General features: G+C 37.1%; 1 protein-coding gene across 1 annotated transcript in view; it reads right to left on the bottom strand.

Annotated features, from left to right (window-relative positions):
- Positions 1-19,102, bottom strand: part of LOC128863888 (neural-cadherin) — a gene marked incomplete at its 5' end in the record, with an annotated part of 141,659 nt that overhangs the window by 15,616 nt on the left and 106,941 nt on the right. The window contains one exon of the mRNA XM_054103292.1: positions 4,934-5,146. Within this exon, the coding sequence (XP_053959267.1) occupies positions 4,934-5,146 (213 nt within the window). The remainder of the gene's footprint in view (positions 1-4,933; positions 5,147-19,102) is intronic.

Genomic DNA, 19,102 nt, shown 5'->3' with positions numbered 1-19,102 from the left:
GTAGTACAATAATGTCCTTTGAAAAATTGATTTTTAATTATCCAGAAATTTCTCAAAGAATATTCAATATTAATATGTGTACATGTGTATGTATATATATATATATAATTGGCGCGTACACCCTTTTCGGGTGTTTGGCCGAGCTCCTCCTCCTATTAGTGGTGTGCGTCTTGACGTTGTTCCACAAATGGAGGGGCCTGCAGTTTCAAGCCGACTCCGAACGGCAGATATTTTTTATGAGGAGCTTTTTCATGGCTGAAATACACTCGGAGGTTTGCCATTGTCTACCGAGGGGCGACCGCTATTAGAAAAATGTTTTTCTTAATTTTGGTGTTTCACCAAGATTCGAACCTACGTTCTCCCTGTAAATTCCTAATGGTAGTCACGCACCAACCCATTCAGCTACGGCGGTCGTCTGTGTATGTAGCAGTAAATAACTCAACTCCGCTTTTCCTGCTGTTTTATAAATACATAACGAAAAGTTGAGCTTTCCTCCTATGAAGTAAATCATACGCAGTGGCTTCCTCTGTTTACGCTTTGCCTTCTGACTTAAACTTTAAAACCCTTCAAGCAATAAATTGCTGAGCGTATGAAACACTGAGTATGCAGCATTACTACATTAAACGCGTTTAGTAACTAAGACACTAGGATTTCTTTACAGTTTTTGCAAATTTTATTTCTTTCCCATTTAATTTTAACAATTTTTTTTATCAAAACAGAGTCCACTCTAAAAAAAAAATTATATAATTGTGAGTGCCAAGATTTGCGCAAATTAAAAAAATCGACAAATTTTCATCAAAATTTCATACTTTTCTCATAACTTTTACAGAAATTTCGAGTACTTATTTTTAGAGCACATGGACTTTTTTTATAATAAAATGAAATTTTGAATTGGCTCACATAGAGCTTTCATTTTTCTCATTTTTTTCTATTATAGAATATTAATAATATATTTAAAACGCATTATTTATTTTCAATTTTGTATTTTAAACAAATAGAAAATTTTCCGCTATGTTGCGCTTTATAAATTTTCGAATTTTCAATTAAAGTCTGCCCATTAGTTTGTTGGTTTACCAACTGTATTTGCATCAAATACCGAAAATAATCAATATTTCCTTTTTAAATGCCTCTGTACTATGGCTAACAAAAATTTTCACGGATAAGCAATTAATTTCCACTCTTAGCAAAGCTATTTAAATGCCACTCCATTATTGTTAAATAAAATTTTTCATTTGCCATTTTCGGATTAGTAATAACACTTTACTAAAATACTGCATATATGTGTTTGTATACTGGAATACATTCATACACAAACATTAGGGTGGGTTAATTTATTTTGCGACATCCTTCTTAGGTGATTCGGACTCTAGAATAATTCTCAGAAAAACGAATACAAATGGAGCATCCAAAGTCAATTTTGAGCCCCTAATTTTAATATGAGCTGTTTTCGAAGCTAAATGAATATCGATATTTATTAAAGTACAATAAGTGCTACTTTTTCGAACATAAATTTAGGGGAATTGCTATTACGAATTGATTATTTTTGATTTATATTTTTGCAAACTGCGTCGTACGCCAATCATATTTGACACTTGCGAGTTAGACAGCTGCAGTATACAAACAGACAAGCAATGGGGCGCATAAAAGCTAAGCACTAAAGATTCCCAGACTCCAAATCACAATTTTTATTTAGTAAAAAAATAAAATATTTTTTTTATTTAGTAAAAAAAAATAATTTTTTTTATTTAGTAAAAAAATAAAATATTTAAAAAAAAAATTAAATAAAAAAAAAAAATTTTTGTTTAGTAAAAAAATTAACTTTAATTTATATTCAGTAAAAAAATTAACTTTAATATTTTTAATTAGTAAACAAATTATTTAAAAACAAAATTGGATAATTAATTTTGCACAACTTTCTGTAAGGATCGCCGCTATTATGGCAGCAAATGAGCTGTTCAAGAAATTTTACGGAGTGGCTCCAAAACTAGTGGCATATGCAGATGACATAGCTATAGCAGTTACGGGACACCATCAGTAATGTGATGAATAACACACTTAAAACGATACACAATGGTTGGTGCGTGATTACCATTCGGAACTCACAGAGAGAACGTAGGTTCGAATCTCGGTGAAACACCAAAATTAAAAAAAACATTTTTCTAATAGCGGTAGCCCCTCGGCAGGCAATGGCAAACCTCCGAGTGTATTTCTGCCATGAAAAAGCTCCTCATAAAAATATCTGCCGTTCGGAGTCGGCTGGAAACTGTAGGTCCCTCCATTTGTGGAACAACATCAAGACGCACACCACAAATAGGAGGAGGAGCTCGGCTAAACATCCAAAAAGGGTGTACGCGCCAATTATATTTAATGGACATCTCCCGCAGGGCTAGAGATAAACGCTGAGAAACGGACATGGTACTTTTTACCAGGAAATATAAAGTCCCGACGTGGAAACTCCCGAAGCTAGGCAACAACGAACTATTTCTCAAAGATCATGCAAGGTACCTCGGAGTAATACTAGACAGTAAATTGGCGTGGAAGCACAATGTTGAGGAAAGGGTGAAAAAGGCCAGTAACGCGTTATACGCATGTAAAAGAATGCTGGGCGTTACTTGGAGTCTATCACCCTCACTGATGCATTGGTGCTACACGGCAGTAGTTAGACCGATATTGCTGTATGGGCCTTAGTATGGTGGTTAGTTAGTTTGGTGGTGGACTGCGACAAGAAAACTGGCATACTTAATGCCCCTGGAAAGGATTCAAAGACTCGCTGCAGTGTGCATAACAGGAGCGATAAAAACCACTCCAACGGCGGCACTGAAAAGGATACTCAGCATGCCACCTATTGACCTTATGGCGGAAAACCTGGCAGCGAAATCTGCGAGGAGGTTAATGGCTGCTGGGGTATTCACCTGTAGAACCTTCGGGCACAGCTCAATAGGAAAGTGGAGGTCAGGTTGCACAGCCTGCATGACCCCGTACCTTAATTGGGAGAGAAGGTTGCGCACTACAATTGGAGAGGAGGGATGGCACAAAGGCATTAAGCCTCGCTATAGAACTTTTCACATCTATACAGACGCCTCTAAAACTTCAGATGGAGTGGGAGCGGGCATTTACTGCTCAAAACTAGGAATAAGGCAGCATATCAAGCTCCCAGGCCACAGCAGTATTTTCCAAGTGGAAGTTTTTGCTGTGGGGAAAGCCGCGGAGCTAGCCTACACAAGAACAGGAAAGAACTCAACAATTAATATATACGTGGACAGTCAAGCAGCAATAAAAGCAATAAGCTCATATTGTATTAAGTCTAAAAATGTTGGACGAAACAGGGAGGCCATAGAAAGGCTAGCCGCAAACAGTAGGCTGCATATCTATTGGGTACCTGGTAACAAAGGCATTATGGGGAACGAAATAGTAGATGAGATAGCAAAAAGTGCCGTTAAAAAAGTGCTAAATACAATGTATGTACAATGAAATGGACGACTACATGAAAAGACGAGTGGAAGCTACGTGGACTAATCTGACCACATGCAAAACAGCATAAGTAAGGTGTAGAACTAAAAACAAAAAACTAACTCAATTCGGAGTTACGCTCTCGCGAAAGGACTGCAGAACTATCATGGGTATGCTAAGAGGTTATAATCTATTGGCTGCACATGCGTACAAGATAGGGATTGCTACCACGGACAAATGCAGGAAATGCAGAGAGGATGTTGAGGAAACTTTCTGTGCGTCCATCCGGCATTGTTAAAAACGCGTTTAAAATGCGTGGGAGCCCTATTGTTTGAGGGTCTGGAGGACGTCTCAAAAGCGGATCTCCCACCCCTGCTTAGATTCGCCAAAAGCGTTGGCAGCCTACATGATGTCTACTTTCAATATTCATAGAGGTTGGGCTCCATCTGTTATCGCTAGGGATTAAAAGGTCTATTGCCAACCAGGCTAACCTAACCTCATCTTCTCTAAGGATTTTTTTAAGATTGGGTTAAGTAATTTTGTGTATAGTCTATTCAAGTTCAAAGTTGTAAGTAAACCAAAATTTATCAAGTTTTAAAATATTTGAAAAAAATTTTATTTAATTTTAGTTAAAATTTTTCTTTTTTTTTCAAATCATTGAGACGTATTCTATAAATCGTATGATTTGAATTCAAAACGATTTGCTAAGCCGCTTGCGGAAATTATTCCTCAAAACGCCATAAATTCGATTACGATCCAGTAGATTCAAAATATTCCAGCAGAAGTTGAAATTCAACAAAAAACGCAACGAGCTAACAAAAGAGTAACTTGTCATAGCTCCAAAATCGTTAGCTAGAAATTACCAATACCATTAATCTTGTGGGACAGCCAAGCGACAATTATGACACTCAGTTCCCATCAGGTAACCTCTAAACTGGTAGTGGCGAACCTTGGCAAGCTCAACACACTTCACATGACCAATCAGATTTGGATGCTCTACATGCCGGCTCGGATTAGCTTTTATGAAGGAAATAGAATTGCTGGAAAAGTCGCTAAAAATTGAGCATAAATGCTCCTCAAATCACTTTTGGAGCTTGGGTAGAATAAGAAGAAGCTCACAGCGAAATATATTGGAACAGGCGCTTAGATTTGATTCACAACAGAGCACTTTTCTGCCTATTAAATTAAATTTTACCTACATACAATCATTTTTTTCGGACTTAGACATAGTAGAGCAAGCAATTTCATATACTTTGCTTTGTAGCGCCATCTTGCGCTTCATTTAGTATTTTCGCATTATTTAAAGATAGTTTCCATTTAAATTTGTGGCACATGAAATTGAGTTTAGAGTTATGCTTTAATGTAGGTCTCTTAGGAATTTTATGTAGAGTCCAAATTTGTAAGGTAGATTAAAAAAAAAAAATTCCATAGAAATTCACCCACCCTAATATGCACATAGAATATTAGCACTATTTGTACTTACACATTATTGGCATTTTCATGGCCGCCAGCTCGGGTGGCATTGGCCCGCCAATTGGTATTTGCAGCGGTGTAATATCGAATGCAGTCATATCATCCTCGCCGCCACCTTCATCATCGTAGTTGATAATATTCTCTCGCACATCATCATCCGGGCCAGGATATTTAATATGCGCCTCACGACGGCGATTATAAACGACGAATACGAGCACCAGAACTATAAATAGTGGAAGAAAAAGTAAAAGTAGGAGGGTGGGGAGAGGGGAAGTGAAAAAGCGTTATTAGTATTTACATGTAAAAATGGTTTTAATGCGTATTTATATGTATATGCGTATATATGTATAGACATCTGTAGTTGTGGAATTAATAAATTTCAAATGCAGGATTCAACGTTTTGCTGCAACGAACTGCGGCGGCGGCGACCGCGACGGCCTCGGCTGTGGTACTTATTGCGCCGCAAAGCCTATTCATTCAGCTACTTGTTATTGCTGGTAGTTGTAAAATATTATATATGTATTTGTAATATGCGTGCATATGTTGACAACAACACTACCGGCAGGCGTATGGCTATGTAAGTGGGTGTACTTGATAAATAAAAATGTAAAATTTTATATACGAAAAACCACTTTTTAGTACTAACTACCACTTTCACATATACAAAAATGCATGCAAATATATTCTTCATATTCATATAAGTACACATGCACGCACGCATAAGTGCATAAGTGCAGTTTAATGGTTTATGAATTTATGCGTAAATAGTAAATACACTTAGATATTAAGTTATGTAGCCAAAGTATGAGCTGAAAAGCGTTTGCGTTAACGCTCGATGCAAGCAAATATTTTACTCAGCAAAAATATTAAAATAATAAAACCCACAAATATGCACACATACGCACATACATACATGTATATGTAGAAACAAACCCAAGTGCGCAATTTGTACGTGCTTTAAAGCGCTCTTGCAACACATACCCATACACACACAGTACTCCTGTATTCACAAATATGTATGTATGTGTGCACATAAATATTATGCAACATGCAGCGCGCGTTTGTAAACTAACCAAATACAGCTCCTATACTCGTAACTAACCAAATACCACAAACAAATGCAAGATAACCAACAAACGAATTTGTATGCACGTAAATATGTATATTTATTTTTAAATAAGTGCATGTGTGTGTGCATAAATTACAAATTTGTTCACCCTTTTGTGTATGCACAAATGAACTGCAATGGTTTGTGGTAGTGGTGTTGGCTACACGCTGCCAGTTCCACGCGTTACATTAATTACTTGCAACAAGTAAAAACATATCTGAAAATTGTATACACACAGCGTAACGAACTTACTTGATCCTGCTGGTGTTCTCTTATCTTGTTTTGCATCGTTACGCACTGAGAGTATGCAATATGCAATGCATTAAATTAACAATGTTGCAACATCATGGCAGCGGGCAGCGCGTTAGAATGAAAGTTGCCATTATTGCAATTTCGCAACTTGTGGTGCAGTAATCCATTTATAAATTCGCATAACTCTTAAGCCCTTTACTACTTTGAAATTCTAATATTCCACCACCGCTAACACACGGTGCTTTTCGGACGCATTTGAAGTAAGATGGACAGACTGATAATAAATAGCTCACTTTTTTGCACTAAACTTGTGGCTCAAATGCAATGGCTGTGCGTTTTTTGTTGTTTTCTTTGTTGTTTGTTTTTGTTTACTACCCAAAATTAATTAATATTAATTTGGTTTGAATTTCATTCCTTCAATTCAATGCAATTTGCTACTCATTTTACTAATTTCCTTGGTATGGGGTGGTGTGAGCTGAGGTTACGTATACGCCACAGCAAATTGTATTTCATTAATGGAGAAACAACGAACATTGCTTTTTTTAAGGGGAAGCAAAACGAAAACGAACTTTAGTAAATTTTTTCATTGTTCAGCCGAAACTGAACCGAAGTGAATTGAACTTTTTAAGGGCATAAAAAAAAAAGAATTATTTAAAAAAAATTAACATATTACAAAACAAAAGTAAAACAATTTAAATCATATTAAAATGGTATTATATTGGCAACTAAAAGCAGGAACCTGCCACGTATTTCGATTAATAATTAAACTTCATATGAAACGTATTTAGTACGTCCAGAAACTCGCGTGTACAGGTTAAGATAATTTTAAACCGTGAGAAGAGAAGTGCCTTTTATTCAGGCAGAAGTAGCTAGACCCAATTTTGCCGACTTCAATATCAGGCGCATTTATCGATATCGTTACACTTTTAAAACAGCCACGCGACTATTAAGGTTATTAGTTTGCACCAAGTAATCTCGATATTGGAACTGAAGTACCTTAACAGGCTTAACACTTCGACATGACCAATCAGGCTTGGATTTTCTGAGTACCGGGTCGCATTGTCTTTGGAAATAAGATTGCAAGCAAAGTCGCGAGAAAGCGGGTATCGACTCTCCATGAAGATTGAGCGCACCTTTGCGGCTTGGGTTGAGTAATAATTTCATAGCGTTTCTATATTTTCTTTTATTTTACAACGACTTGTTTGTTGTATGGGAAAGTTTAAGTAATCATTCGATAGAAATCTTTCTGCTCCACAAAACTATATTAATTTTGCAATATTTCTGAGTTTTCTAATTTATTTAACTTTTGAGGCTTAGAAATGGAATACTCAGGAGGCAGAAAACAACACATTCGATACCTGCGCTTTTTTGCTTTTCATCGAGGTTAAAAAGCAGCTCGGGACGTTTGGGACGTGTATGGAGAAGGTGTCATAGGCGAGTCTAAGCACGTAAATGATTTGCAAAGTTTAAAAATGGTGACTTTAACGTCAATGACGCATCCCGCAGCGGAAGACCTTCTAAATTCGATGAAAAAGGTCTCAGTTCACTTTTGAAGGAGAAATGACCTGCGATCATAAAACGATTCTCAACACGCGGTCATAAACAGAGCTTCTAGTACCGAATTGTCACGGGAGATAAGAAAAATCAATATGAAGGAAAGGAAGGAGTCGGTGGCTCCAGGAGATACGCCAAAGCCATGTGTCGAACCCGACCTTCATCCAAAAAAGATCTTAATATGTGCTGGGAGGGCATGGTGTACTGGGAAATTCTCGAAAAGAATGCCACAGTCAACAAGGAGCTCTACTTAGCCCAGCTACATTGCGCGAAAGACCTGATCGACATGGTCAAACCGTACTGCTTTACAACAACACCAGGCCCCATGTTGCACAAGTTGTGAAAGCCGTACTCCACGAGCTCGAATGGGAGGTCCTTCAGCATCCGCCATATTCTTCGGACTTTCCCAGAACGCTTACCATATTTTCTGTTCCCTGTCAAATCGTATAATAACGCCCTTCGATAACAAAGAGGTCCTTAAAAACTGGCCCAACAACTTCTCATCGGCATCAACAAATTGGCCGAGAGGTGAGAAGAGGTTGTATACAGCAACGGCGAATATTTATTTGATTAAATCACTGATATAGTTATTGTTTTTTGCTTAAATAAAAGTCTTCGGTGGAAACGCTACGAACTTATTCCCCCAGCTAATAGTAAGAAGCAGAATTAAAAAAAAATTAAGAATAAATTTTAGTTTTGAGATTTACTCAGATTCGGTTAATTTAAAAATATTGTTAAGCGTCCTAATGTTTAAGTCTCTTACCGTTTATTGTATTAACTTATTCTCCTATTCTCTGTCGATTAGCGTTTTCACAGTTTTTTTCATACTTTCCAAGAAAGTTTCTCTGTAATAGGTAAGAAGTATTGAAGCACCTAAATATTTACATATGTATATAATTTGCCGTTACTTATGAGTAAGCAAACTTTTCAATAAACTCACTTTCTAATTTACTCCATCGAGACCGGCTGATCTTTTTATTCGTATTTCTATTTGGAAAAGAAGTTTAATTCTTGGAAAAAAATTTTAAAAAATTTTATTTTTGAAAAAAAAAACTTTAATTTTTGGAATAACAAAATAAAATTTTTGGAAAAAAAAATTAAAAAATTTTATTTTTGAAAAAAAAACTTTAATTTTTGGAATAACAAAATTAAATTTTTGGAAAAAAAAATTAAATTTTTGGAAAAAAAAAATTAAATTTTGGAAGAAAGATTAGTTTGTCATATTTCATAGGGGAGTGTGACATTTTCTTATCTTTTTTATTTTAAAACTGACCAAAATCGAGTTACGCCCCAACTTAAATCATTAGTAAGTGTTCTTATTATGTTATGTCCATAAGCAAGCAGTCATCTATTCGATTCAATTTACTCAGCCAAGCTAGTAGTATTTCTCAAGAATTTACAGCGACTGTTTAATGTTATTAGAATACACAGAGGCATCTTATTTGCGTTTCTCCTGCTCTGCATAATGCACATTTACTTCAATAGTGTCGTAGTAGAAATATGGTTTGGAAAAGTAAGCAGAAATCACCACAAGATTTGCATTTATTTACCTTTATTACAGAAAAACTGTAAAATGTACCGAACTTTCTCATTGTTAACTTCCATTGGTAACACCTCGTATCTCATAACTGAATGAAAAAAAACAAAAAACAAAAAACGAATTTTTTTAGTGTGAAATATCGCCTTAAGAACGAGCATAAACTTTAAATTGTTTGATCGATACTTTGCGAGATATCGATTACCACAGCCATCTACCGAGGAAATAATGGATTTCATTTACCCCAAACTAATAGTATCCCATGGAGGATGGTTCCATGTGTAGAAGTCCACGCAAGTGGGGAAAGTTACTGATCGCCATTCACTTGGGAGTGGCCAGGACGATTCTTCTACATATGGTTCAAGCAGCTCACAACGGCCGGGATTAGCCCACGTATCCTCTGGGTAGCTCCCGAACACCCGTTCGGGAGTGAGCTAACGTGAGAAGGCGAAGCAATCCAGAATAGCTGGTTGTGCGCTGGGTTTGGGACCCGCCACTTAAAAATCCCCCCCAATGAAAACAGCAACAAAGCCTCGGATGAGAACTGCCTTTACTGATGACGACCCCTGCAAACGAACTAAGGACTATGATTTGAGGGCATGCACCTGGAATGTCCGGTCCCTTAATGGGGAGGGTGCCTCTGCCCGGCTGGTTGATGTCCTCGTGAGAGTAAAGGCTGACATCACTGCCATCCAAGAGATGCGATGGACGGGGCAAGGTAAGAAAACCATAGGACCTTGCGACGTCTACTACAGCTGTCATGTAAAGGAGCGCAAATTCGGTGTCGGATTTGTTGTGGGAGAGAGACTTCGTCGCCAAGTACTGTCGTTCACTCCGGTGGACGAGCGTCTCGCAATAATCCGCATCAAAGCGCGATTTTTTAACATCTCGCTAATTTGCGCCCACGCCCCGACGGAAGAGAAGGACGATGCGACCAAAGATTCCTTCTATGAGCGCTTGGAACGTTCCTATGAGCGCTGCCCCCGCCACGACATAAAAATCGTGCTTGGCGACTTCAACGCCAGGGTGGGCAAGGAGGGAATTTTTGGTCCCACAGTCGGAAAATTCAGCCTGCACAACGAAACATCCGGTAACGGACAGAGGCTGATCGACTTCGCCGGGGCCCGAAACATGGTAGTCTGCAGCACCAGATTCCAGCATAAAAAGATACACCTGGCTGTCTCCTGATCGAAAAACACGAAACCAGATCGATCATGTTGTGATAGATGGAAGACACGCTTCTAGTGTATTAGATGTACGTACGATCCGAGGGCCCAACATCGACTCGGATCATTACCTTGTTGCAGCCAAGCTGCGCACCCGCCTCTGTGCAGCAAAAAACGTACATCTACCTACGCAAAGAATGTTCGACATCGAAAAGCTGCAATCACAACAGACAGCCAGAAGATTCGCCACTCGACTCTCACTCCTGCTCTCGGAGAGCACTGCCCAACAAACCGGCATGCGCGAGCAATGGAGCAACATTTCTCGTTCACTACGTACCGCCGCCGAAGAAGAAATCGGATTCCGGCGAGCCCGAAAAAACAATTGGTACGACGAGGAATGTCATGCTGCCGCAGAAAGAAAGGATGCCGCCTATAGAGCCACGCTGCGATCGGGCGCAACGCGAGCCATGTGGGATCGCTACAGAGAGCTGAAAAAGGAAGAGAGACGTATTATCCGACAGAAGAAACGAGAGGCCGAAATACGTGAGTGCGAGGAGCTTGAGATGCTGGCCAACAGGAACAACGCCCGAAAATTTTACCAGAAAGTTCGGCGGCTTACAGAAGGTTTTAAGACCGGGGCGTTTTCCTGTAAGAACAAAGACGGCGATCTGGTGACTGACGTACAGAGCAATCTTAAATTATGGAGGGAACACTTCTCGAACCTGTTAAACAGTGACAGCTGCGCATGTCATAGAGAATGTGAAGATCCCGATACCCCAATCGTTGACGACGGAATTGTCGTTCCGTTACCCGACCATGACGAGGTGAGAATAGCAATATCACGGCTAAAAAACAACAAAGCCGCGGGCGCCGACGGACTGCCGGCTGAGCTATTCAAACATGGCGGCGAGGAGCTGGTAAGGTGCATGCATCAGCTCCTATGCAAAATATGGTCGGATGAAAGCATGCCTGCCGATTGGAATTTAAGTGTGCTCTGCCCAATCCATAAGAAGGGCGATCCTGCAATTTGTGCCAATTACCGCGGGATTAGTCTTCTAAATATCGCCTATAAGGTTCTAGCGGGCGTATTGTGTGAAAGGCTGAAGCCCACCGTCAACCAACTGATTGGACCTTATCAGTGTGGCTTCAGACCTGGAAAGTCCACCATTGACCAAATATTCTCAATACGCCAAATCCTGGAAAAGACCCATGAAAGGAGAATCGACACACACCATCTTTTCGTCGACTTCAAAGCTGCATTCGACAGTACGGAAAGGAGTTACCTGTATGCCGCGATGTCTGAATTTGGTATCCCCGTAAAACTAATACGGCTATGTAAGATGACGTTGCACAACACCAGCAGCGCCGTCAGAATTGGGAAGGACCTCTCTGAGCCGTTTGATACCAAACGAGGTTTCAGACAGGGTGACTCGCTGTCGTGTGACTTCTTTAACCTGATGTTGGAGAGCATCGTACGAGCCGCAGAACTTAATCGCTCAGGCACAATTTTTTATAAGAGCGTACAATTGCTGGCGTATGCCGATGATATTGATATCATCGGCCTTAACAACCGCGCTGTTAGTTCTGCCTTCTCCAAACTGGATAAAGAGGCAAAGCGAATGGGTTTGGTGGTGAACGAGGACAAAACGAAGTACCTCCTGTCTTCAAACAAACAGTCGGCGCACTCGCGTATCGGCACCCACGTCACTGTAGACAGTTATAATTTTGAGGTTGTAAAAGACTTCGTGTATTTAGGAACCAGCATTAACACCGATAACAATGTCAGCCTTGAAATCCAACGTAGAATCTCTCTTGCCAACAAGTGCTACTTTGGACTAAGTAGGCAATTGAGCAGTAAAGTCCTCTCTCGACGAACAAAACTAACACTCTACAAGACTCTCATCATGCCCGTCCTAACGTATGGCGCAGAAGCGTGGACGATGACAACATCCGATGAAGCGACGCTTGGAGTGTTCGAGAGAAAGATTCTGCGTAAGATTTTTGGACCTTTGCACGTTGGCAATGGCGAATATCGTAGACGATGGAACGATGAGCTGTATGAGCTTTACGACGACATAGACATAGCGCAGCGAATAAAGATCCAGCGGCTTCGTTGGCTGGGTCATGTCGTCCGAATGGATACAAACGCTCCTGCTTTGAAAGTATTCGATGCGGTACCAGCTGGTGGTAGCAGAGGAAGAGGGCGGCCTCCTCTGCGTTGGAAAGATCAGGTGGAGAAGGACTTGGCTTCACTTGGTGTGTCCAATTGGCGCCGGTTAGCACGAGAGAGAAACGACTGGCGCGCTTTGTTAATCTCGGCCAAAATCGCGTAAGCGGTTATCGCGCCAATTAAGAAGAAGAAGGATAGTATCCCATGACATAAAAATATGGCTTTACTTTTACTTAAGAAGGCATACGAGTAGTAAATTGGAACCTTTGAAGCCGTTTTTCTCAAAATGTTGCTTTTCTGAATAATGACACTTTTCCAGTAAATGAGCAATGTGAAGAAACGGACAATCATTTTAGAGCAGTGATGGGCTTAAAAGTGAGTTCAGTGCCTATGTTCATGGATTCCAACGAGGTACTTAAAGAAAAAAGAAGGACTTGTACTCTTTGTGGCATCACAAACAACCCAAGTCGCACATTTGTACCCTACTCGAGTAACTACCTCAGCTTAATCTAACCTAACCTAATTATAGTATGTTGGCCAATGTACTGATCGCCCTTACGTCAAGGCGCTTTTAGTTGATTTGTTCATGAGTACCAACTTTTCACAGTCTAAAAGCTCTATAAGTGTTAGTACTCTTCTACTTAAATAGGGCTTATTCTACAAAGTAGCAGTCAGCTATGCACTCATATACCCATTTAAGTTGAATTAAATGCACATATTTGCCTACTACAAGCCTTACAACTCGAACTCCATTGATGCGCGAACTAGCCCAAGTCCACACACTTTGTGCTTCGAGTATCTACAATTATGCTGAATTGGCACTTTCAATGCTTGGCCTCTTTAACCATGAATACAGTTACAGTATATCAGTTTGCATGTATATCGAGTGCCATCGAAACACTCCTCTGCAGTGGGAAATCAACAACTCAGCCATCATTACAGTTCATGTGCTGATATTTAATGATAGAAGTCGTACTGATCCGAGAGTGACTAGAACTGTACCAATTGGGGAATGACCGATTGGAGGTGTATGCGAGAGAAATATTCTTCTATTATTACAAATGTGAATGCTTTAAATTGTAAGGATGCACGAAATCAGTATAAGAGCAATATAAATTCTGATGGGTGCAATTAACTATTTTTTTATCCATTATGAACTAGTTCGTTAAGTGATATGATACCGGTGTTTGGAGTTTTTGGTTAACTAACAGATAGAATGCTGATATAGAGGCGGAAAATTAGCATTTCCTAGAACATTCTCGTGTTAAAAATACCATTTGCTGATATCGAAAAAAGATAGCAGAAAGCTACCGAAAGCTGCAAAGCAAACTGGTATTCAATCAATTCAGAACTAGTAATTTGGACTACAGGGTCTCATGCATTTACTAGTGAAGTGTAAATGTTATGAAAAATCATTACCATAAAAATTAATTAATATCAATTGGAAATGCAATGCAAGAGCAGAAACAAGTTGGATGTTTTCATTTTTCTGCTTTGCGATGCCTATCTCTGCCTACACGAATGGCCATAAATGTGTGTAGGTAGCTGCATACATCTATATGTACATCTATAGGTACTTATACACATACATATTAATGAGACTATGCGTATTGATGAGCACTTTTGCACAATTGAGAGCATAACACCCATGCAGTTCAATAAAAGTGATCATGATGGCTCGCATGCAGTGCGTGAAATTTTAACTTTCAATTCACAAGGAAGCGCGATTACTTTGCTTGGTACTTATGTTCATGTGCTGTGTGAATACTCAAAAAAATTAAAATAATTGATTTCAATATTTTTATTTTCAATTTTTTAATTTTTCACTTTTTACTTCAATTAAACATTCCCGAACCTCTTCCTTTTTGTTCTTACTTTTCTCTCTCTCTCTCGACATTTCGTCGCCATTGAGCCTTTGTGCGTTGCTTTTTAATCAAAGTGAATTTTTTTCGTGCGTGTATTCGCTTGTGCGGATGTAAAAAATTATGGTGTTGCGGTTGTATGGCCAAGAGCGTTTATTTTAATGTACATTGTGGCTTGTGGACGTGGTTAGCAATTGTAAATATGATATGAAAATCTTAAAAAAAAAATTTCAACTAAATAGCGAATGTTTGGCATTTGTGGTGCAAGAATAATTTAGCTTGAATTTGATGAGCATAAAAAACAATTAATTTTATGCTCATAAAAGAGTAGTTTGGATATGTTATATTGGGTCATCCGAGATGTTCGGTAACAAATTACTGATAAATAATCTTGAACTACATCAATCTCGTATGCAATATATTTGATATCTGGCAGAGCTGTATGTCAGAGCTGTCACATCTTTTAATTGAACGATTCATGCGAATTAATCCAAGTATTATGGCAACCACTAAATTCTTTCAACATTTTTTCACATCTTTTAGGTATAATACCTATATGTTTATATGCATATACCTATAAAAACAAAAATCCTTGGAAAAAAATTTAATACTTCCTAAATTTATTAATTTTTCAAATATTGGTACAATCTTGGGCTTTTTTTCATATTTTTACACATTTTTTTGGTATGCAATTTTTTGGGAAAAAATTATTTTTTTATCGCCATTTTAGAAAAATTTTCGAAAAACGTAAGGTTTTCTTCATATTTTTCTTAATACATTTTTTGGAATAAAATTATTGACTTTTGGTAGAAAATTTTGGGAATTTTTCGGAATTTGTTGGAATTTTAGAAATTGATTTCTTTTATAATTATTTCGAAATAAAGTTATGGATCTTTTGGTAAACGTTTTTGAGATTCTTTGTTTTGGAACTTTTAAAAGCAGTGGTTTTTCCTGTTTGTTTATTTGGGGAAAATTTGTTTGGGAAAAATATTTACTTTTGGTAATTTTTGTAAGACGTAGGTGTTTTTCCTATTTTTTTAATAACTATTTTGGAATAAAATTATTGATTTCTGGTAATAAAATTTTGGGTATTTTTTATATATTTTTTTGAAAAACGGGTTGTTTTAATTTTTTTATAAATTTCTTGAAATAAAATAGATTTTTGGTAAAAATTTTTCCGAATTTTTTATGGAACTTTTGAAAAGCAGGGCAGCAGGGCAGCAAGCAAATTTAAAAAAAAAATAGGAAGGGATTTATCCTTTTTTTTGCTATTTTTTTTTGGGAAAAAACTTTTTTTTTATCGCTATTTTAGGGAAATTTTCGAAAAACGTAAGGTTTTCTTCATATTTTTCTTAATAAATGTTTTGGAAAAAAATTATTGACTTTTGATAATTTTGGGAATTTTTCGGAATTAGTTGGAATTTTTGAAAACGATTTCTTATATAATTATTTCGAAATAAAATTATGGATTTTTTGGTAAACGTTTTTGAGGTTCTTTGCTTTGGAACTTTTGAAAAGCAGTGGTTTTTCCTATTTGTTTATTAATTGTTTAGGAAGAAATATTGATTTCTGGTAATTTTTGTAAGACGTAGGAGTTTTTCCTATTTTTTTAATAACTATTTTGGAATAAAATTATTGATTTCTGGTCAAAAAATGTTGGGTATTTTTTATATATTTTTGAAAAACGGGGTTTGTTAATTTCTTTTATAAATTTTTCGAAATAAAATTGATTTTTGGTAAACATTTTTCGGAATTTTTAATGGAACTTTTGAAAAGCAGGGCAGCAAGCAAATTATGAAAAAATGGGAAGGGTTTTTCCAAACTTTTTTTTGCTATTTTTTTGGGGGCAAAATATAGATTTTCGGTAATTTTCATCAAACGTAAGGTTTTTTTCAATATTTTTTATCAATTTTTTGAAAAAAATGTATTAATTGGTGGACATTTTTTGGATTTTTTTATTTGAGATTTTTAAAAAGCGACCGCCAGAGGTTTTTCCTTTTTTTATTAATTTTTTGGGGTAAAAATACTAATCTTTTTACACGTTTTTGGGATTTTGTACTTTATTTTGGAATTTTTGAAAACCGCGCCTCTTTACATTTTTTTTATTTCTCTTAATAATAGCTGATACTATACTTTCGAAAATTTGTCAGATATATACATATATATATATAATTGGCGCGTACACCCTTTTCGGGTGTTTGGCCGAGCTCCTCCTCCTATTTGTGGTGTGCGTCTTGATGTAGTTCCACAAATGGAAGGCCTCCAGTTTCAAGCCGACTCCGAACGGCAAATATTTTTATGAGGAGCTTTTTCATGGCAGAAATACACTCGGAGGCTTTTCATTGCCTGCCGAGGGGCGACCGCTATTAGAAAAATGTTTTCCCTAATTTTGGTGTTTCACCGAGTTTCGAACCAACGTTCTCTCTGTGAATTCCGAATGATAGTTACACACCATTCGGCTACGGCGGCCGCCGCCTAGATACTACGTCGCGTCTATATACTTCTGGAATAAATCCAACGTGATTAGAAGCGAAAATGGAAACCAAGTCAAAGCAACAAAAAGAACTCTGGTTCGACAAGGTTAAAGACCAACTATAGTAAAGAGGAAGGCCTACTGTTTTGGTGATTAGCGAAAGTACTGTAGAAGGCAATAAGGTATTGCGAAAGTAGTTAGAAACTTGATACCGTATGAAAATTAAACATTCACTAGCAATTACCAGGTTTGTTATCATACGAACCTTATGAGAAGGTGTGTATAGTAGAATAAGCGCTTTGTGTGGTTGATCGATGAGATAAAGGAGAGAGAAATTCAATCAATCAATTTGCAGCTGCGAAAGAAACTGAAATGAAACCATGCGGTCAAAATTATTACTAAGTAGAAAAATGCTCGCATATGAAGTAAGCCGAGGCTTTTCAAATGGTCACCAAAAAAGTCTTGGCTATGTATTTGATGGGATTTGAAAAGTTGACTGCCTTTCCAAATGATTTATCAAATCTGTACTGTCAGCATTTTATAAAATAGTGGACAAGATTTTATTTTAAATAGTTATTGTTATAACCAGAAAAGCGCAAAACTTCCCTCATAGCCATGATGGTCCAGATATAGTACATAGGCTGCTACTATGCGAACTGGCTTTTAACGACCTCGGTACTCAGAACTTTTGTTTCGTTCCCCTTGTAATTCCGTTAGAAGCACAAAATGGCGTTCAATATAGCAAATGGCTGGTTCTTATGACTGCTTTCTGATAATACGAACCTCGAATGTAAAACACGCAACAAAATCTTAGAAAACGTTTAGTCCGACCTATAAAATAAAATACATGCTCGAACTTTATTTAAGGGGTTACATGGGTTTCGTCGGGTAAAAAAAGACCTATTTCCATATTTTTTTTTTTCTATGTAAAAAATTTAAAGGAAAAGGCCTGTACGTCGACAAAAAAACACCAAAAAGTAACTGTAATGACATAAAAATGGCACTTTGTGATATTAAAATTCAAAGGGCTATAAGGGGATATAAAACTGCATACCCAGAAAAATTTTAACATATTCTGGTTAAAAAGTTGAGGATTTTGATTGAATTTAGAAAATTTTACTAATTTTTGTACGAAGTTTGAAACTTTTATTGAATAAAGTACTGCGTAGAATTGTTTTTAAATTTTAATTTAGTTTTTTTGTTTTTAATTCTTATTGAAAAATGTTTATTAAAACAAAAAAACTAATGTAAAAGAAATAATTTTTATTGTGCCATGTTTTTCTGCGAAACTTTATAATTGTAAGATGGTTCTTTTAGTTTAAGAATTTCATCCTCAGAGGCGATTTTGGTTTTTATAGGAACGGGCTTCTAAGATATTCAAAATTGATTTCCTCTTGCTAGTTCTCTTGCGTTGTCATATCCCATTAACACCCGCTTTGCGATGTACCGAAAATGAAGTTCGCTTTTTTGGCATACTATAAGCGCTTGTCAGAATTTCGTTGGCTTGGATTTTCAACTCATACTCGTATATGGCTTCATATTTAAAAAAATATATTTTATTTCATCATATATGCATACAAAGCGTGCTTATATATATGCACACAAATATGCAGTAAAGAAAAACAAACATGAAATTTGTAAAATGTTAACATGCAAAAAACTAATGAGAATCTGCAGGTGCTTAAAACCTGGCTAACAACTATTTAAAAAGTATCTACAAGCAATTCAAACTGTGCTAAAGAGTTATAAAAACTATTAAATACATATAATAATCTATAATTAATAATTTCAATTTATGGTAATTATTTTTTATTAAATTATTTTAGTATTTTAATTATTTCACCAACGTTTTCATCACTTCCGCGCCATTCGCTTAATCCACACCTTCACCAAAAAAAAAATCTATTATCCCCATTTTCTCATATAATTTTTTTTCTTTTAATTTTATTGTTATTGTAATTCGTGTACTTACGTATCAGCGTACTGGTGCATAAAACTAGCACTATTATGAAATCACGTGATGGTGTTAATACACCCGATGCCAACAGTTCCAGTTC

This window comes from Anastrepha ludens, chromosome 5 (genome assembly GCF_028408465.1).
Source record: "Anastrepha ludens isolate Willacy chromosome 5, idAnaLude1.1, whole genome shotgun sequence".
Taxonomy (NCBI): domain Eukaryota; kingdom Metazoa; phylum Arthropoda; class Insecta; order Diptera; family Tephritidae; genus Anastrepha; species Anastrepha ludens.
This window is presented reverse-complemented; position numbering and strand designations above follow the sequence as displayed.